This window comes from Miscanthus floridulus, chromosome 4, assembly GCF_019320115.1.
Source record: "Miscanthus floridulus cultivar M001 chromosome 4, ASM1932011v1, whole genome shotgun sequence".
Taxonomy (NCBI): Eukaryota; Viridiplantae; Streptophyta; class Magnoliopsida; order Poales; family Poaceae; genus Miscanthus; species Miscanthus floridulus.
The window spans coordinates 34036723-34052687 of NC_089583.1; the positions used below are offsets into that span (position 1 = coordinate 34036723).

The window sequence follows — 15965 nt, forward strand, 5'->3', positions numbered from 1 at the left end:
TCTTATCTAACTTTTGTTTTTGCAAGTTTTCAATTTCTTTTTAAACTACTACTTGAAAATAATATTTTGAAGATTGAGATTTGAATTTATTTTCCAAACCACTCATCATAAAAGTACCAATGCAACAGCATCCAAACCACTCATCACAAAAGTACCAATGCAACTACATGTATGCGCAAACATGTTGCTACCCTTATGTTGGATTTAATTTGAAGAAAGTTTTCTTTTACCTATGTTTTTATGAGCACAAAACAATTAATAGAAATCGTTTTACTCTTTTTAGAAAGTAGCTAATTTTAGGGTGTTACAGTCAACCACCCACCCCGTGTACTTTAAAGTGAGCGCTATAAACATAATGATAAAACCAGCTATACTAAGTATATAATCAAAGTAGACGTTGAACATTATAACGAAAATATATGAATAAGATGAATGCTAATATTGTCATAACAATTGTAACTAGCATATAAAAATAATGGAGGTACAAAAGAGATGGGGGTACAAAGATTATACCAAACCACGCTCTTGATAAGATCAGGAATCCAAGCGAAGCTTGCTTGCCTCCCTCTATACGTAGCCTAACTAACTATGTCCTAGAATATGGTGAAACTCTGAGGATGATTAGGGTTTCTATCTTCTCAAATGACTTATGCAATATATGCCTGGGGTGACAGGGGATGATATATATAGGCTGGAGCATCCAACGTGAGCCCTTGGATCAAACCGACTTAAAGGATGACATAGAATGCAACCTAGGAGGCGGTGGAGAACCGACATAATAATGGGAGGCTGATAGGTGGGCCCCAGGGGTCGGCCGGCCTATAGGTTGCGGTGTCTCGCCCTACGCTTCGGTATGGAGTCCTCTCAAGTCTTTTAGAGTCTTCTGGTATCCATTTTCACTGCGGATAAGCACAATTAAATCTAACTATTGGTGTAGGACCCTAGGGGTACCTCACAAGGAAGGGAGAAGATCTAGTCTAAATAGGAATTTCCCATATATAATTCTAGTAACATTGCTACCTTGTAATTCTACTAGGACTCTTACATTGTAACCGACTAGGAGACCTATCTCCTGAGCTATATAAAGGAGGGCAGGGCTCTCTAGATCGGCCTAGCAAAGAGGAACAGACCTTACGGTCTAAACCCAAAAGCATATGGCGTAATATTCTATTCACCCTAGACTGGACGTAGGACGCTATTCTGGCTAACCGAACCAATATAAATTGTTATCTCTACGTTCATCATCGAGTTCTGCATATGCCGAAGCCCATTGAACACCGTCCTGGATACCCCCATGACGGATTACGGGTCATCAAACCCTGATAGCTGGCGCGCCAGGTAGAGACTTTAGCACAATTGTGATCAAGAGCTCGAGGGACCTCAAGATCTACATCAACAACGGTGGATCATTGGCCCAGGGCGGAAGCTTTTCCCTGCCCTCGCCGACAACGTTGTCACACCCTCCAACATTAGGACACCCCCATCATCACTGCGCATTCGGGAGGCAGCTCAGAACCAGTCCACCAGCTGCTTTGGATTCCATCTACATCGGCATACACGACATGTGTACGAAGGAGTTACACAAATTCGTCAATTTGGAGTGTATTCCGCTATGATCCGTAGTGGATTCCTGTTCGACAAGACATCTCATGTTTGGCATGGGGTTGAGTCGGAGTCAACAAGGACTTGATCTCGATGATCAAGCAAAAGCACGCAGACATTCAGCAAAAAAGATGTACATGATCAGATGGCCCACTTCACGTCATGCATGGGAGAGGCACCTGCGCACATGATAGTCATTCCTAACTCGCTTGTAGGAAATCAAGATCACAATCACAGCACAATATCGTTAACTTGGCTAGCCTAGACAAGGATTTGCGCTCAAGAACATGAAATGGACATGAACTGGCAACTGTCGACAGGGAGTGATAGTGCCCTTTTTTCACTGATTGAGGTCTACAATACAATCATGATTACAAATAAACTAAAGCACTAACTCACACTTCGAACTCTAGGCTACTTATACCAGCAGTCATTACACACACTTGTTTAGAATAAAACTGCTAAACACAAGATACAAGTGACCAACAATGCTACTGCACTGTCAGTGCACGAACGTGGGTGCGCTCACCATGCCGGCTCCAGTAACCATTCCCGCTGCATCTTGAATTCAAACACGCTGCTTCTCTCGCTTCACCAGCATCACGAGCAGCCTCCAAGACTTCATTGTGCAGCTGGCTTACACCAACATACTCCCCCCTAAGCCTGATGCACATCAAGCTTCCTGATTCCAAGTAGATGGTTCATCACACCCAACATCACTGCTGGCAAGGCTTTTGTCAGAGTATCTGCCTTCTACTCTGTAGTGCACACTCTCTTCACAACAATTTGCTTCCTCTCAACACACTCCCTAATGAAATGGTATTTGATATCTATATGCTTACTCCTACCATGAAACATAGGGTTTTTCATCAAGGCAATAGCTGAATTGTTGTCAACAAATAGTTTTACTAACTTTGGCTTCCTTCCAGTGAGCTCACTCAACAGACTCTTGAGCCATAAGGCTTGCTTTGCAGCTGCTGTTGCTGCCATGAACTCAGCCTCGCAAGAAGATAGAGCAACAATTTTCTCCTTTTGAGAACACCAAGTAATCAGACTCTCATTCAGATAGAAAGCCATACCTGCTGTACTCCTTCTTCCAACCAAGTCACCAGCCAAATCACTGTCAGTATAACCAATTATTTCTTCTTCTTTCCCACCTTGGGTATACACCAACCCAAAATCCACAGTACCCTTCAAATATCTCAGTATTTGCTTTACTACTCTTTGATGCTTCACTGTAGGTTTCTCCATGTATCTACTAACCATCCCCACTGAAAAAGACAAATCTGGTCTTGTATGCAGTAGATACCTCAGACACCCAATTACTCTTCTGTAATCAGTGGCATCAACTCTTTCTCCTCCTTTATCCTCATCAAGTTTAGCTCCTAGATCCATTGGGATTTTGGTAGGACTACAATCTTCCATACCAAACTAGCTCAATACTTTCTTTACATAGCTGGACTGTCTGACAGTAACATAATCCTGCTGCTGATCAACCTCAATCCCTAGATAGAATGATAATAAACCAAGATCACTCATATCAAATTGTGAGGTCATTTCTTTCTTGAACAACTCAATCTTAGTTGGATCTTCTCCTGTCACTATCAGATCATCAACATAAACACCAAGTATAACTGCCTTCTTCCCAACTCCCCTAGTGTACACTGCTGGTTCACTAGCACATTTGCTAAATTGCAAATTCTTCAGACTACTGTCTAATTTCACATTCTAGGCTCTAGGAGCCTGTCTCAAGCCATACAGTGCTTTGCTTAACTTCAGAACCATTCTTTCCTTTCCTTTCTCCACAAAGCCTTCAGGTTGTACTACATAAACTTCCTCTTCCAATTCACCATTGAGAAATGCTGATTTCACATCAAGATGATGCACCTGCCATCCTTTGTTTGCTGCCATAGCTAGTATCATCCTGATTGTATCCAGCCTTGCAACTGGTGCAAACACTTCCTCAAAATCAACACCCTGTTTTTGTACATACCCTTTATCTACCAGCCTAGCCTTGTGTTTTACCACCTCTCCCTCAAAGTTCCTTTTGAGCTTGAAAACCCATTTAAGCCCAATTGGCTTCTGTCCTGGTGGCAAAGCAAACAATTCCCAAGTCTTGTTCTTGCAGATAGACTGAATCTCACTCCTCATGGCATTCATCCAATTCTCATCACCTGCTACTTCCACAAAACTTGAAGGTTCTTCCATTACTGCTAGCAAAGCAGCAATTTCTGTGTTAGAATTCAGTTCCACTTCTTCTGATTCCTGATAGACCTCATTCAGGTCTCTGAATCTAAGTGGGGCTTCATCATAGTTGTCACTGTCATCAACATCCATCATATCATGATTCCCCTCAAAGTTCTGTACTGAATTCCCTAGAAATACACTGTCTACTTCTATTGTCGGATTTTCTTCAAGCACTGGCTGACTGCCAATTGACTCTGAAATAGACTCACTGCCTCCTGCTGTGTTTGTATCTCCACTTGGCATTCCATCTTGAACATCTGTCTGATGGTCTTGATCTGCACCAATCCCAACACCAAATCTCCCAAAACCTCCAAAAAAGAATTGCCCATCCCCTTCTTCTTGGTTTTCAGTAAAATCCCTTTCTTCTTTTGCTTCCCAGCTCCACTTCTAGTGACTCCTCAAAAACAACATCTCTGCTAACCACTATTCTGTTGTCTTGAGGATTGTACATTCTGTGAGCCTTGCTTCCTTCTTCTATGCCAAAATACACCATTGGCACACTTCTATCTTCAAGTTTCTTAGATGTGGCTTCACTGTCTTCACATGCCCTTTACAGCCAAAAACCCTCAAATGGCTTAGATTTGGTTTTCTTCCATTCCAACCCTCATAGGGAGTCCTATCACCCATTGCTTTGGTTGGCAGTCTGTTTAGCAAGTACACAGCATGTCTGACTGCCTCAGCCCAAAACCTTCCTGGTAAATTCATGCTTTTCAACATAGCCCTTGCCATCTCCATCACCGTTCTGTTCTTTCTTTCTACCACTCCATTTTGTTGTGGTGAATAGGGTGCAGTGAACTGGTGCTTGATCCCAGCCTGTTCACACATACTCTGAAATGACTTGGCAAGAAATTCCCCTCCCCTATCTGATATGAGGATCTTCAATTTGTGGCTTGAAGAATTCTCCACATCTGCCTTGTACTTGACAAAAGCATCAACAGCTTGGTGCCTTGTTCTTCAGCATGTACACCTATGTCCATCTTGTGCAGTCATCCACCAATAACATGAAATATTTGTTGCCACCTGCAGTAGATGGTGTTATGGGCCCACACAGATCCACATGGACAAGCTTGAGTGGCTCATCTGCCCTCCACAATGCTGAATGAGGAAAAAGCATCCTAGTTTGCTTGGCTGTCAAACAGTCTTGACAAACCTGATCTGGATGCTGTATCAATGGCCCTCCTTCAACCATCTCCTTGTCAACTAATTTTTTCATGGCCTAAAAATTCACATGGCCAAGCCTACCAAGCCACAACCAAGCCTCATCCCCAATACTAGTCAACATACAAATTGGATTCACTGGTGCCAATTCAATTTTGTAAGTTCTATTCACTGCTCTCTGAACTCTCATGATCAGTCTATGTGGATTTTTCTCTGTAACAACTATTTCATCATCATCCATAACAATTCTATGCCCAATCTCTGTCAACTGACCCAAACTGATCAAATTGATCTTAAGTTTAGGAACATAGTAAATATCATGCAACAACCACTGATCACCAGATCTCCCTTGAAACAGAATTGAACCCTTCCCCATAATTTCAACAAAAGAACCATCGCCAAACCGTACCTTACCAGAGACAGTATGATCAATGTCTCTGAACATCTGTTGAACCCCCGACATATGGTTGCTGGAGCCATTATCCAGGTACTAGACATTATTCATGGACTCCTCATCACCCTCTTCGATGAAGTAGAGCGCCGGCATCACCTTGGACTCTTCAGATACACCTCTGAATGTAGACTCATTGTCTCAGTGTGCTCATGCAGTCTCAGTTCAACTGTTTCTGCGAGCAACACTGACAGGCTCAGTCTCCACTGTCCTGACATGGCTGAGCCTCTTCCTCTTTCTTCTTCTCCGAGCATCGATTTGCGTAGTGACCGTTATTATGACACTTGAAGCATTTTATGTGACTCTTGTCACGTTTGCTTCCGCCATCCTTGGCTGCTTCACCTTGTCCTCCACGGCCACCACATCCGCCGCCACGACCTCTTCCCCAGCCACGACTGCCTCCATCATGAGACCTCCCACCTCCAGACCCTTCTCCCGTCGATCTCTTCTGGCGCGCCTCCCATTCTGACTGTGTGAGCAACAACTGCCCATTGTCAGAACGCGCACCACCGGCTCCCCGCCTGGTACGCTCATCAAACGCCTTCAATCGACCAACTGCATCATCGAATGCCATCTTGGACAGATCATAGAACTGCTCGACCCCCGCGATCACATTGAGGTATCGATCGGGCACGGTGTCAAAAAGTTTCTTCACCAGTGCTGCATCTCCCAATGTACCACCAAGGTTACCATACTTGACTGACATACCCGTCAGTTTTCCCACATACTGATCAAGCTGCTCATCTTCCTTCATCCGCAAAGCGTCGAACTCGCTCTTCAGGGTCTGCAACCGCGCTTCCCTCACTCGCTCCGCACCAACAAACCTCGCCTTCAGTGATTCCCACACCTCCTTTCGAGTCTTCTTGGTCGCCACTTGCATCAGCAAATCATCGGGGAGACATTGCAGCAAGTGAGCTTTCGCCTTCCTATCCTTTGCCTTCGCCTTTGCCGCCTCTGCCGCCGTCGCTGCCTGCTCCGACGCCTCCGCAGGCGGTTCCACAACCTCCCACACTCCCTCATCCTCCATGATCGCCTGGACTCGAATACACCAACTGGTGTAGTTTGTCGCCGTGAGCGCCGGATATGTGATGCGATCACCGCGATCACCGCCGCCGCCTGCGCCGCCACTCCGGTCGCCCATGGTATGGATTTCTTGAGTGTTTGTGCGTGATTAGTGGCTCTGATACCAAATGTAGGAAATCAAGATCACAATCACAGCACAATATCGTTAATTGGCTAGCCTAGACAAGGATTTGCGCTCAAGAACACAAAATGGACATGAACTGGTAACTGTCGACAGGGAGTGACAGTGCCCTTTTTTCACTGATTGAGGTCTGCAATACAATCACGATTACAAGTAAATTGAAGCGCTAACTCACACTTCGAACTCTAGGCTACTTATACCAGCAGTCATTACACACACTTGTTTATAATAAAACTGCTAAACACAAGATACAAGTGACCAACAATGCAACTGCACTGTCAGTGCACGAACGTGGGCGCGCTCACCGCGCCGGCTCCAGTAACCGTTCCCGCTGCATCTTGAATTCAAACACGCTGCTTCTCCCGCTTCACCAGCATCACGAGCAGCCTCCAAGACTTCATTGTGCAGCTGGCTTACACCAACATCGCTGATGATCTACGTATCCGCCACGACTTCCGTCGACCTCATCAACGACCAGGCTCAAGAACAACTACTATGACCAAGCGCCACCAACTTGGTCGCTGCTCCGCGATGCGCCGACAACAACTTCGTCCGCTCAGGTCGGCCTCTAACACGAAGCGGAGCCACGAGCTGCCGTTGAGCTGTCCAAGTACCTGGCGAGTCACGAACAAGCTGTCCGTCTGCATCAAGCCAAGAAACAAGCTGTCCGACTACATCAGGCTGTCAAGCAAGCCAACATGCGCCTGGGCCACGAACCAGTCTGCTACTGCCTACTCGGCACGCAGGCGGGTTATTCGGCCACGACCGCTGACGACATACTACCGGCCCCTGCTGGTTCTGCCTCGATGACTGAGTTCAAGGTTCTGCCTCGATGACTGAGTTCAACTCCAACTCAGGACACGCCGAGTTCGACTATATCAGGGCCAACTCCGACTTCAATACCCATGGGATCTCGAACGGGTACTCGTCTCCCGACGTCATCCTACGATGGCACCCGGACAGTACCCGCCACGGCACTCGTCATGCGTCGTCATCCCACGGTGGCATCCGGACAGCACGCCGCGTTCACGTCAGCGACATGTCAACTCCTCAACTCGGCCACGAATCAAGCCACGTCAAGTTTAATATTTTTCTAAATATTCTTTAATTTATATATATATATATGGATATTATACATGTGCCTCCGCCGCCATACCATAATATAAAACTGTGTTCCTAACTACTCACACAGCTTCGAGCTTGTAGTCAGGACTACACATAACATGCGTTCCGTGCGCATTCTCTTTTTTCGTGTAGCGTCGACTGCTCTAGTCTTCTCTTAACTGTTGTAAAAATATTTGAGTAGTACGAACTCACATTTGTGACGCATTGTTACTCGCACGGCTCACATGGTAATGGTCATGAACCTCACAGCCATATGCCGGAGATACAAGTGCTTACACTTACGAGATCAACTACTCATGGAAATTTTACACGGCCTAACAAAAGTAAGATGCGAAAAAACTTTTACATGCATTTTATAATGATGGGATCCACTCTCGACTTATTATCTTACATGCATCTTGTATTACTGGGACCCGCTCCCGACTTGATATACTCAATATCAATCACTACAACGCAAAGAAGACATGCAAGCAAGCAATTTGCTTTCACTCATGCACGTACGAGGCACGCACAGATTTGCTACACGATCTTCATTTTCAAGGACGACAAGCAAACAAAGGCCATGTATACGTACGATCGCTCCTACAAGCAAACCAATACCACTCTGCGTCGGCAACAACGGGCACCAGCAGTCAGCCAGCCAAGATCAATTTGGACGAGTGCTTCAAAGAGCAGCCGATGATGCACAGGAACTCGCACGGTTGTGTTCACCCGGCGTACGTTTTCCAGCTTGGGTTTCTCCGGCAAGATGAACCAGTCCGTATCCCATAAGCGTCGTCTCCAAAACGAAATTGGCAGAGGTCCCCGGCACCCTGGACTCACCTCAGACTACTGATCGGACTCCGCATTAGCAACGGGGCACGGGCTGGACTCAAAAGTATGTGTCGGGTGCCGTGCACAACCGACAAGTGATCAATTCAAGCGTCATAATGCAGTCTTGTTAATGGCTCCAGTCCTCGTCATCAAAGGCTCCGGCCATCTTCGTCAGCATACATGGCGGTCATCACCATCAACATGCAATGGCTTCAGCCGTTCCTTCTCACTACACAGACGGGTGGCCATACTGCTACCTTATTTCCGCTACAGAGATATGCCGCTGATGGCTCACATCTCTATAACTAATGTCGCATCTATTTTACAAGGTACATAGCCTAACAGTTGTTTACACCTTATCCGGGTAGTCATGCTACCCTTTCACGAGATACACCGGCTACCCATGCTGATATACATCTCTGACATATAAAGTCAACTAACAGGGATACGCCAACTATTCAGTTGGCTCATATCTCTTAGACTAAGTATTCTATCGCACCCATGACATCTAGCCCTGTGCTAACACATGTCATCCCGGAATGGATTCCTCCGAAAGCGAGGCGATTGACTTGTCCTTCTGCCGTGTGAGCCACAAAGAAGACATTCATCAAGGTCCCTTGAATACAAGTGCCTGAGCACTTTACGCCGACTAATAGTCGCATACGGTTTTTTACAATTGTCCCGACTATGTCGACTAAACTTACTCAGATAAAATCATCTTACGTCCTTACGTGGCCTATAAGACGACATAGTTCACATCTGACAAACTCAAGGCTAAGTCCTAACCGACTATCAGTCTTCATATTATAACCACGCCCTCTACTCGGGGGCACGTCATTTTTCAGTCGGACTTCCGAAGGCACTCGGCTTAGACTAACAGAATCCATTGACAAAGACATGCAACGTCAATGTCAAAAGCCATGCTATGTCTTCACGTATGTGTCCATGCTATCGAGTAAGTAAATAAGATAATCAAGGAATTGCGGCCTGCATGCATATACAAGACCAAGGCAAGCACATACAGGAATAAATTCCCTTGCTGCTGCCAACTCTCATCAACATGCAAGCTGCCGGCGGTGACGAGTACTTTGGCAGCGACTACGACTACTACTGCTCTAACACCATCGCCGACTGCGAGGACTTTAAGGACCCCGTTTAGTTCAAGCTCAGACTACTGGACCGCACTGGAACCCGTCATCTATGTACAGCCGCTCCAATGACGCGAGCTTCTAAGTCCAGCAAGCACATGCTGCTACTCGACGCGATGTGCCTGGCCCTGACGAGTGGCTCATACTGCTACTCGCCACAGAGAAACATTGCAAGGGCATGCTTGGTCATCACCGTTTAAGCTTCAAGCTACTCAATACGAAGCCTGTCCTTACTCCTCAGGCGTTCGCGGCGGTACCATAACACGTCCAATGCCCACACCAAGCAACACTGGTAGAGAACCGAGCTTTACTCCCGGTGGGGAACCCCCTCTAGTCCCGGTTCCCCACCCGGGAGCAAGCATCCGGGACTAAAGGGGGGGTCCTTTAGTCCCGGGTCAGGAACCGGGACTAAAGGAGGACCTTTAGTCCCGGTGGGTAACACCAACCGGGACTAAAGGTGCCTCCTGACATGCCACGATGGCCGGCACCTTTAGTCCCGGTTGGTAATACGAACCGGGACTAAAGGTTTTTTTCTTTTTTCTTTTCTTTTCATTTTTTTGTTTTCTTTTCAAAATAGGTTTTCGAAGTCGTATTGTACGCTGCTAATTATACATTTATATGCGCATATAGTATGTTTCGGTTCAAGCACAATGAACGTATTAAATCACACAATTCAAGCATAGAAATATATATATATATATATATATATATATATATATATATATATATATATATATATATATATATATGCATGCATCATATATATATTTACATGCATGCATGCATATGTGTATTTTACATTATATTATTTCATGTGCATATATTACAAAAGATTGCATTATAGTTGTTGTGACATAACAAGTTTCTTCTCATCCTCTAGCTTGGCTTCAATGGCAGTGTTGGGTCGAAGTAGAACTCGCCCTTAGAATCGATGACCTGCTCATTAAAAAATCCGGCTATAGACTCTTGAATTGCTTTGATTTGGTCTTGCCGTATGACCTTTTCCTCCAACCATCGAGTCTACAGGTTTGAATTAAAGGAAAATAAATTAATATATGTACATATATATATATATATAAAGACATAGTAACACAATCAATAATAATAATTAAATGAATATATAGTGTATTTTTAACGTACTTTGAGTCTCTCTGTAGGAGTTCTTTGGGAGAGCACCTTGATAAACTTGCAAACATAGTAACCACAGTAGTTGTTCCCCTGTTCCTGCCTCAGACACCACTTTACGAGAAAAAGATTTGTCATCCAATCTGGTGATCCGGTGAAAGCTATATGTTTAATTAATAAAGATGATGCGATTCAGGGGACTTACTTTCAATGGGATTACATTCAGTGGCGCTTTGCATTTTTCCATGTGTTGCTTCTCAATAAAGGTTTTCCAAACACTGCCCAATAAAAAATTTGCCACGTCATCAGATATAGTTAATCATCATGTTTGTGTGTATATATAGTTGCTAGAGATCCCGAAATTACCTCTGGATAATATCTATCATATCTTGGTAGTCTTGTTGTGGTTTTCTCATCGAGTCATAGATTATTAAGTGACTTTTCACCAGATCGATGTCCATCAATATCCAGTGATTGCTGCATGTGTTTATAGGATATAACGCATAACACTCATTAATTAACTAGAATCAACATATGAGCCATTAAGGCTATGATCGACATGATTAACACTCACTTGAAGTTATAGGGAAAGAGTATATCCTTCTTGTGGCGTTGGTTCACTAAGAAGTTCATGATGTTACTCTCTGACTCAGACTTCCAATTAGTCATTGGAGTAATTGGGTCTTTGAATACTATATGGGGATCAACAAAACCAATTTCATTGCAGCCTTCCTTTCTGAGCTCTGTCATTGTAAATCTGCATATATATAGTACTTGTTAGGATAATTTATATGCATATGCACACATATGATGAGTTTAATAATAGATCGAAAGAATTATTACTTACAGGCAATAGCAGCTAATGATAACTTTGTCCAGAGAGGTAAGGTGGCATAGTTGATGAAATTCTGCAAAGTCAACATACATAACATCATCGCCACGGAACCAATGTTCGTCTCTAATTCTGACACCAACGCAGAAGTCTCCACTGGTAGACGCCTGCATGTACCACTTGTTTAGCAGGTACATTTGCGTCCCCAGATCAGATAAGGCTTGAGGGTTGTATAGACTCTGGCCTAGTACAAATTTTTTCTTCCAAATATCAACCTCCGCCGCACTCTCAATTTTTCCATCACCAAACATCTGGTAAAGGTCGAGACCAGTCTCATCAAGAAATTCACCAAGGTGATCCAAATCGACATCCGAAGGTATGTTTGCCTGATGCATTAATCCTAAATTCGAACCATATTCATTACCAACAACTAGCGGGGGGATTGATTGGTGCGCTTGTTGTCCGAGTTGGGCAACTCCTTTCCCTGCCCGCTTCTTTTTCTGTGCCGCCTCAATTGACTTGGTGAGAGTGCGGTCATAGTCTGATAACGTTGATTTGGACGGCTTACGAGATTCCCGCTGTTGATGCTGGTAAGAAGTCACCTTTTTTCTTAAAATATCCGGAGCTACGAAGAAGTACGGTTTCTCTGGGTTTCTCCTTGCTTCTTGATTCATTTTAAGTTTGTCATAGAATCTAGACATGTCTTTTTTATATGCATCAGTTCCTTCTTCCTTCTCTTCAGATATTATTTTGGGAATAGCCCTTGGTTTCACGGTGGCTTTCTTTGCAGGCGGGGACTGATTCTTCGTTTGAGGGGCTGGCCTCTTGCTAGGCTTCTTGGTAGGCGGGGGCGGGGGAGGCGTTGGAGACCTCCTTGGAGGTGTTGGCAGCGGCGTTGGAGACCTCCTTGGAGGTGTTGGCAGCGGCGTTGGAGACCTCCTTGGAGGTGGCGGCTGTGGCGTTGGAGACCTCCTTGGAGAGGGTGTGGATGCAGCCTCGTCTTCCAACACAATGTCATCGTACAGAGCACTATGATGATCTGGCGATTGAACAATTGGATTTAGGTTGGGGGAGGATCTGCTACAAAAAAAGGAATGACATATTATTATGAGCAGATTGTTAATTATTTAAGCCAATACAAATTAATGATGTAGTGTTTTCATCCGCACGTACCTATGGTGAGGTAGTTCAGAAGGAGGTGGAGCCGACATCCCTGGAATGATGATGTAGCGCTTGCGCCATAGAATGAATGTCTTCTCCGCTTCTCCTAGAGTCTTCTCGCCATCACCTCCAGGAATGTCAAGAGGCAAATCACTAAAACCTTTTTCAGCTTTATCTACCGAGATGGTGGCATATCCTTCTTGAATTATATTCCCATGAATCCTTGGTGTCTTGGTTCGGTCGATAGGATTAACAAGACCGATAGCCACCTTGATTGTGGAATTCTCCTTCGGAATGTGTAGCTCACACGTTGTACAAGGTTTAGTGACGTCATCCACAGGGAAGCGCAGTCCTGTGTCCCCTTGATTTGGTATCTCCGTGGAAGCGCAGCTGCTTTTCAACTGAACAGATTGGCTAATGTTGATTCCTGGCTCTGATGCCTGCTTGCTTGCACTCACTGCTATTTGCACTTGCCTTTTGATTTCCTCCTGCATTCTCGCTTCAAGGTTTTTTTCCCGCTCCTGTGCTTCACGCACCGCTTCCTCCAACCTCTGGAGCCGGTGTGCCTCTTCTTTCTTCTTTCTCTGGCGACTTCTGTAGGAAGGTCTGTCCTGAGGGAATCCATGCTCCCACGAGACACTTCCTTTGCCTCTAGTTCGGCCACCATGTTCAATAGTCCCGATGGCGTATGTCAGCTCATCCTTCTCTCTGTTGGGCCTGAACTCACCACTAGCAGCAGCTCTCTGAGCATAAAACAATCTTTCTGCTGCTTCTTGCAGTCTTGCGCCATAAACGCACTTCCCTGTCTCCTGGTCTAGTGTTCCCCCATGAGCGAAAAACCAATTCTTTGCACGTTCTCCCCACTCGAGTGATTCTGGTCTGATACCCTTGGCAAGAAGGTCTGCTTCCATTTTGTTCCACTTCTTAATGGCAGTCGGGTAGCCACCTGATCCCAAGGTATGGTGGTATGTCTTCTGTTGGGCATTACGTTGGTTCTTTATCACCCGACTCACACCCTCTTCTGAAGTCTTGTACTGTACAAACTCATCCCAATAGGGCCTCTGCTTTGAGATCGGGCCTGGGACAGTAAAATCTGGTGCTATGTTCTTCTTGACATACGTCGTGTATAGGTGTTTCTTCCAAGTCTGAAACTGGGTGGCCATCTTCTTCATTGCCCAATCCCTAACTCGCTCCTTCAATTCATCACCATCTATTATATCATCATAATCATCTGTTTGGAGCGTGAAATGTACCAAGACATCATTCCAAATTAACGCCTTGTCACGATCGGAGACAAAACTGATATGAGGAGCATTGGTCTTCTTCTTCCATTCACGGGTACTAATCGGGAGCCGGTCCCGTACAAGGTAACCACAGTGGTGCACAAATTTCATTTTATTCGGCCCCCCCGGTTCTCCTGTATCCACATTGAACTCCGAGATGATGAAGCGACCCTCCAATGGCTTTTTGGGACCTCGAACATTTTTACTCTTCGTTGTAGTTGTTGATGTCGATCCAGAGGGCTACAAAACATAAACATTATTTTTAATGTCATGAGCACACATAAGACATATGATAATATATATATATAGCTAATAATAAAAAATATATACTTGGCCAATATGTTGTTGCTCATTTTGTTCAAGAGCTAAGTACTGACTCCCGTCATCTACATCCTCTTGCACGTTATTTTTAGCACCATCATCGCCGGCAACTTGAGTGCCAGTGTTGATCAAATTCATCATCAACTCCTCCTCATCCATATTTCTCGGGTCGGCCATCTAGCTTCAAAAAACAAAACCAATATATAGTACGTCAAATCTTTGCTTATTACATGCGTAAAATCTACAAACAATATGCATTATTAAATCTTGCCCCTCGATCACGGACGCAATTCGCCACACTAGGACGAACTACGTCGGTACTAGGGCGAATTAGGGCACGAGAAAGGGCGGTGTGACAAGAGTGGCGGTGCTCCACTCCGCCGTATATATGTCTGTACACATGGGTGAACGAGGGCGGCGGTGCTCCGCCGTATACATAGAAACGCATGGACGAAATGCATATGAATACAAATGACGTATATATACGTGTCGGCGCGGTGGCCGGTGTGCTGACGACGATGACGTGAGGCGGGCCGGCGTGCTGACGACGACGACGACGTGAGGCGGGCCGGGGCGGTGTCGGTGCGTGATGTTGTGATCCTATGTACCATGTGATCAACCATGTAGTCATTCATCATATGAGAAAATTCTATGTTAATAATATAAGTATAAGCCATTATGAAATGTAAGTATACGTGTCTTATTGCTCATATAACCATTACTATTTCCGAAATGATAAGAATTTATTTTCTTCTTCTACAGGCGATCTCTGATGCTATGATATAAAGTTTGAAGATAGTCTTCCCGGAAAAAAATATGTAATGCTCATATTACTTTAGCAACATTAATATATTATATCTGTATATTCAAAGTTCACAAATGAAGAAACATGTGATATTTTTGATAAACTAAAAAACGCTTAGTTTATAAACTGGGTATCAAAATTGAGTTCCTATTTGACCATTATATATCCTACAACAAATCCTTCAAAAAAAAAGACCCTACATGAATATATTTGGATAAAATTTCGTTAACAAACATTAGCGGATGGTTCGTAGCGTTGTTTCCAAATAATATATAGCGTGTTTATTATACAAGCCATGGATTTACATCGATCTAATTAATTTTTAAAGTAATTTCATTGGTGATCCTTAATTATACTTGTCATTTAGAGTTCCAAATATTCAAAACTTGCCTTAAGATATATTTTTATTTAAAATCATTTAGAGTTCCAAATATTCATTTTTAGTTTCTATAGATTTTGTGATTCAAAATTTGGAATTTTCAATCGACCTCGACCGTTGACATGGCTTACACCAAAGTTGTAGTTTTCGACGTGATCTATAACTCGGCAGTGGAGGGCTCGGACGAATGTACAAAGAGATCGACGAATATATCACCTCGAAGCTCGGCAGTGTACGAACTGGAGGGCCTCGGGCCGGCGCGGTGGGGCAACGCGCGGTGGAGGGCCTCGGGCGCGGAGGAGGGTGCGGTG

General features: G+C 44.5%; 2 protein-coding genes across 2 annotated transcripts; both read right to left on the reverse strand.

Moving 5' to 3' along the window:
• Positions 1-2355: 2355 nt before the first annotated feature.
• Positions 2356-2997, reverse strand: LOC136548372 (secreted RxLR effector protein 161-like). Its single transcript, XM_066539928.1, has one exon. It carries the CDS (start codon positions 2995-2997, stop codon positions 2356-2358), a length of 642 nt encoding a protein of 213 aa, XP_066396025.1.
• Positions 2998-3033: 36 nt separating this feature from the next.
• LOC136548373 (uncharacterized) lies at positions 3034-6599 on the reverse strand. Its single transcript, XM_066539929.1, has 5 exons — positions 5872-6599; positions 5504-5579; positions 5134-5416; positions 3362-4124; positions 3034-3277 (listed from the first exon to the last, which is right to left on the reverse strand). Exons 1-5 carry the CDS (start codon positions 6597-6599, stop codon positions 3034-3036), a joined length of 2094 nt encoding a protein of 697 aa, XP_066396026.1.
• Between the last annotated feature and the right edge of the window lie 9366 nt (positions 6600-15965).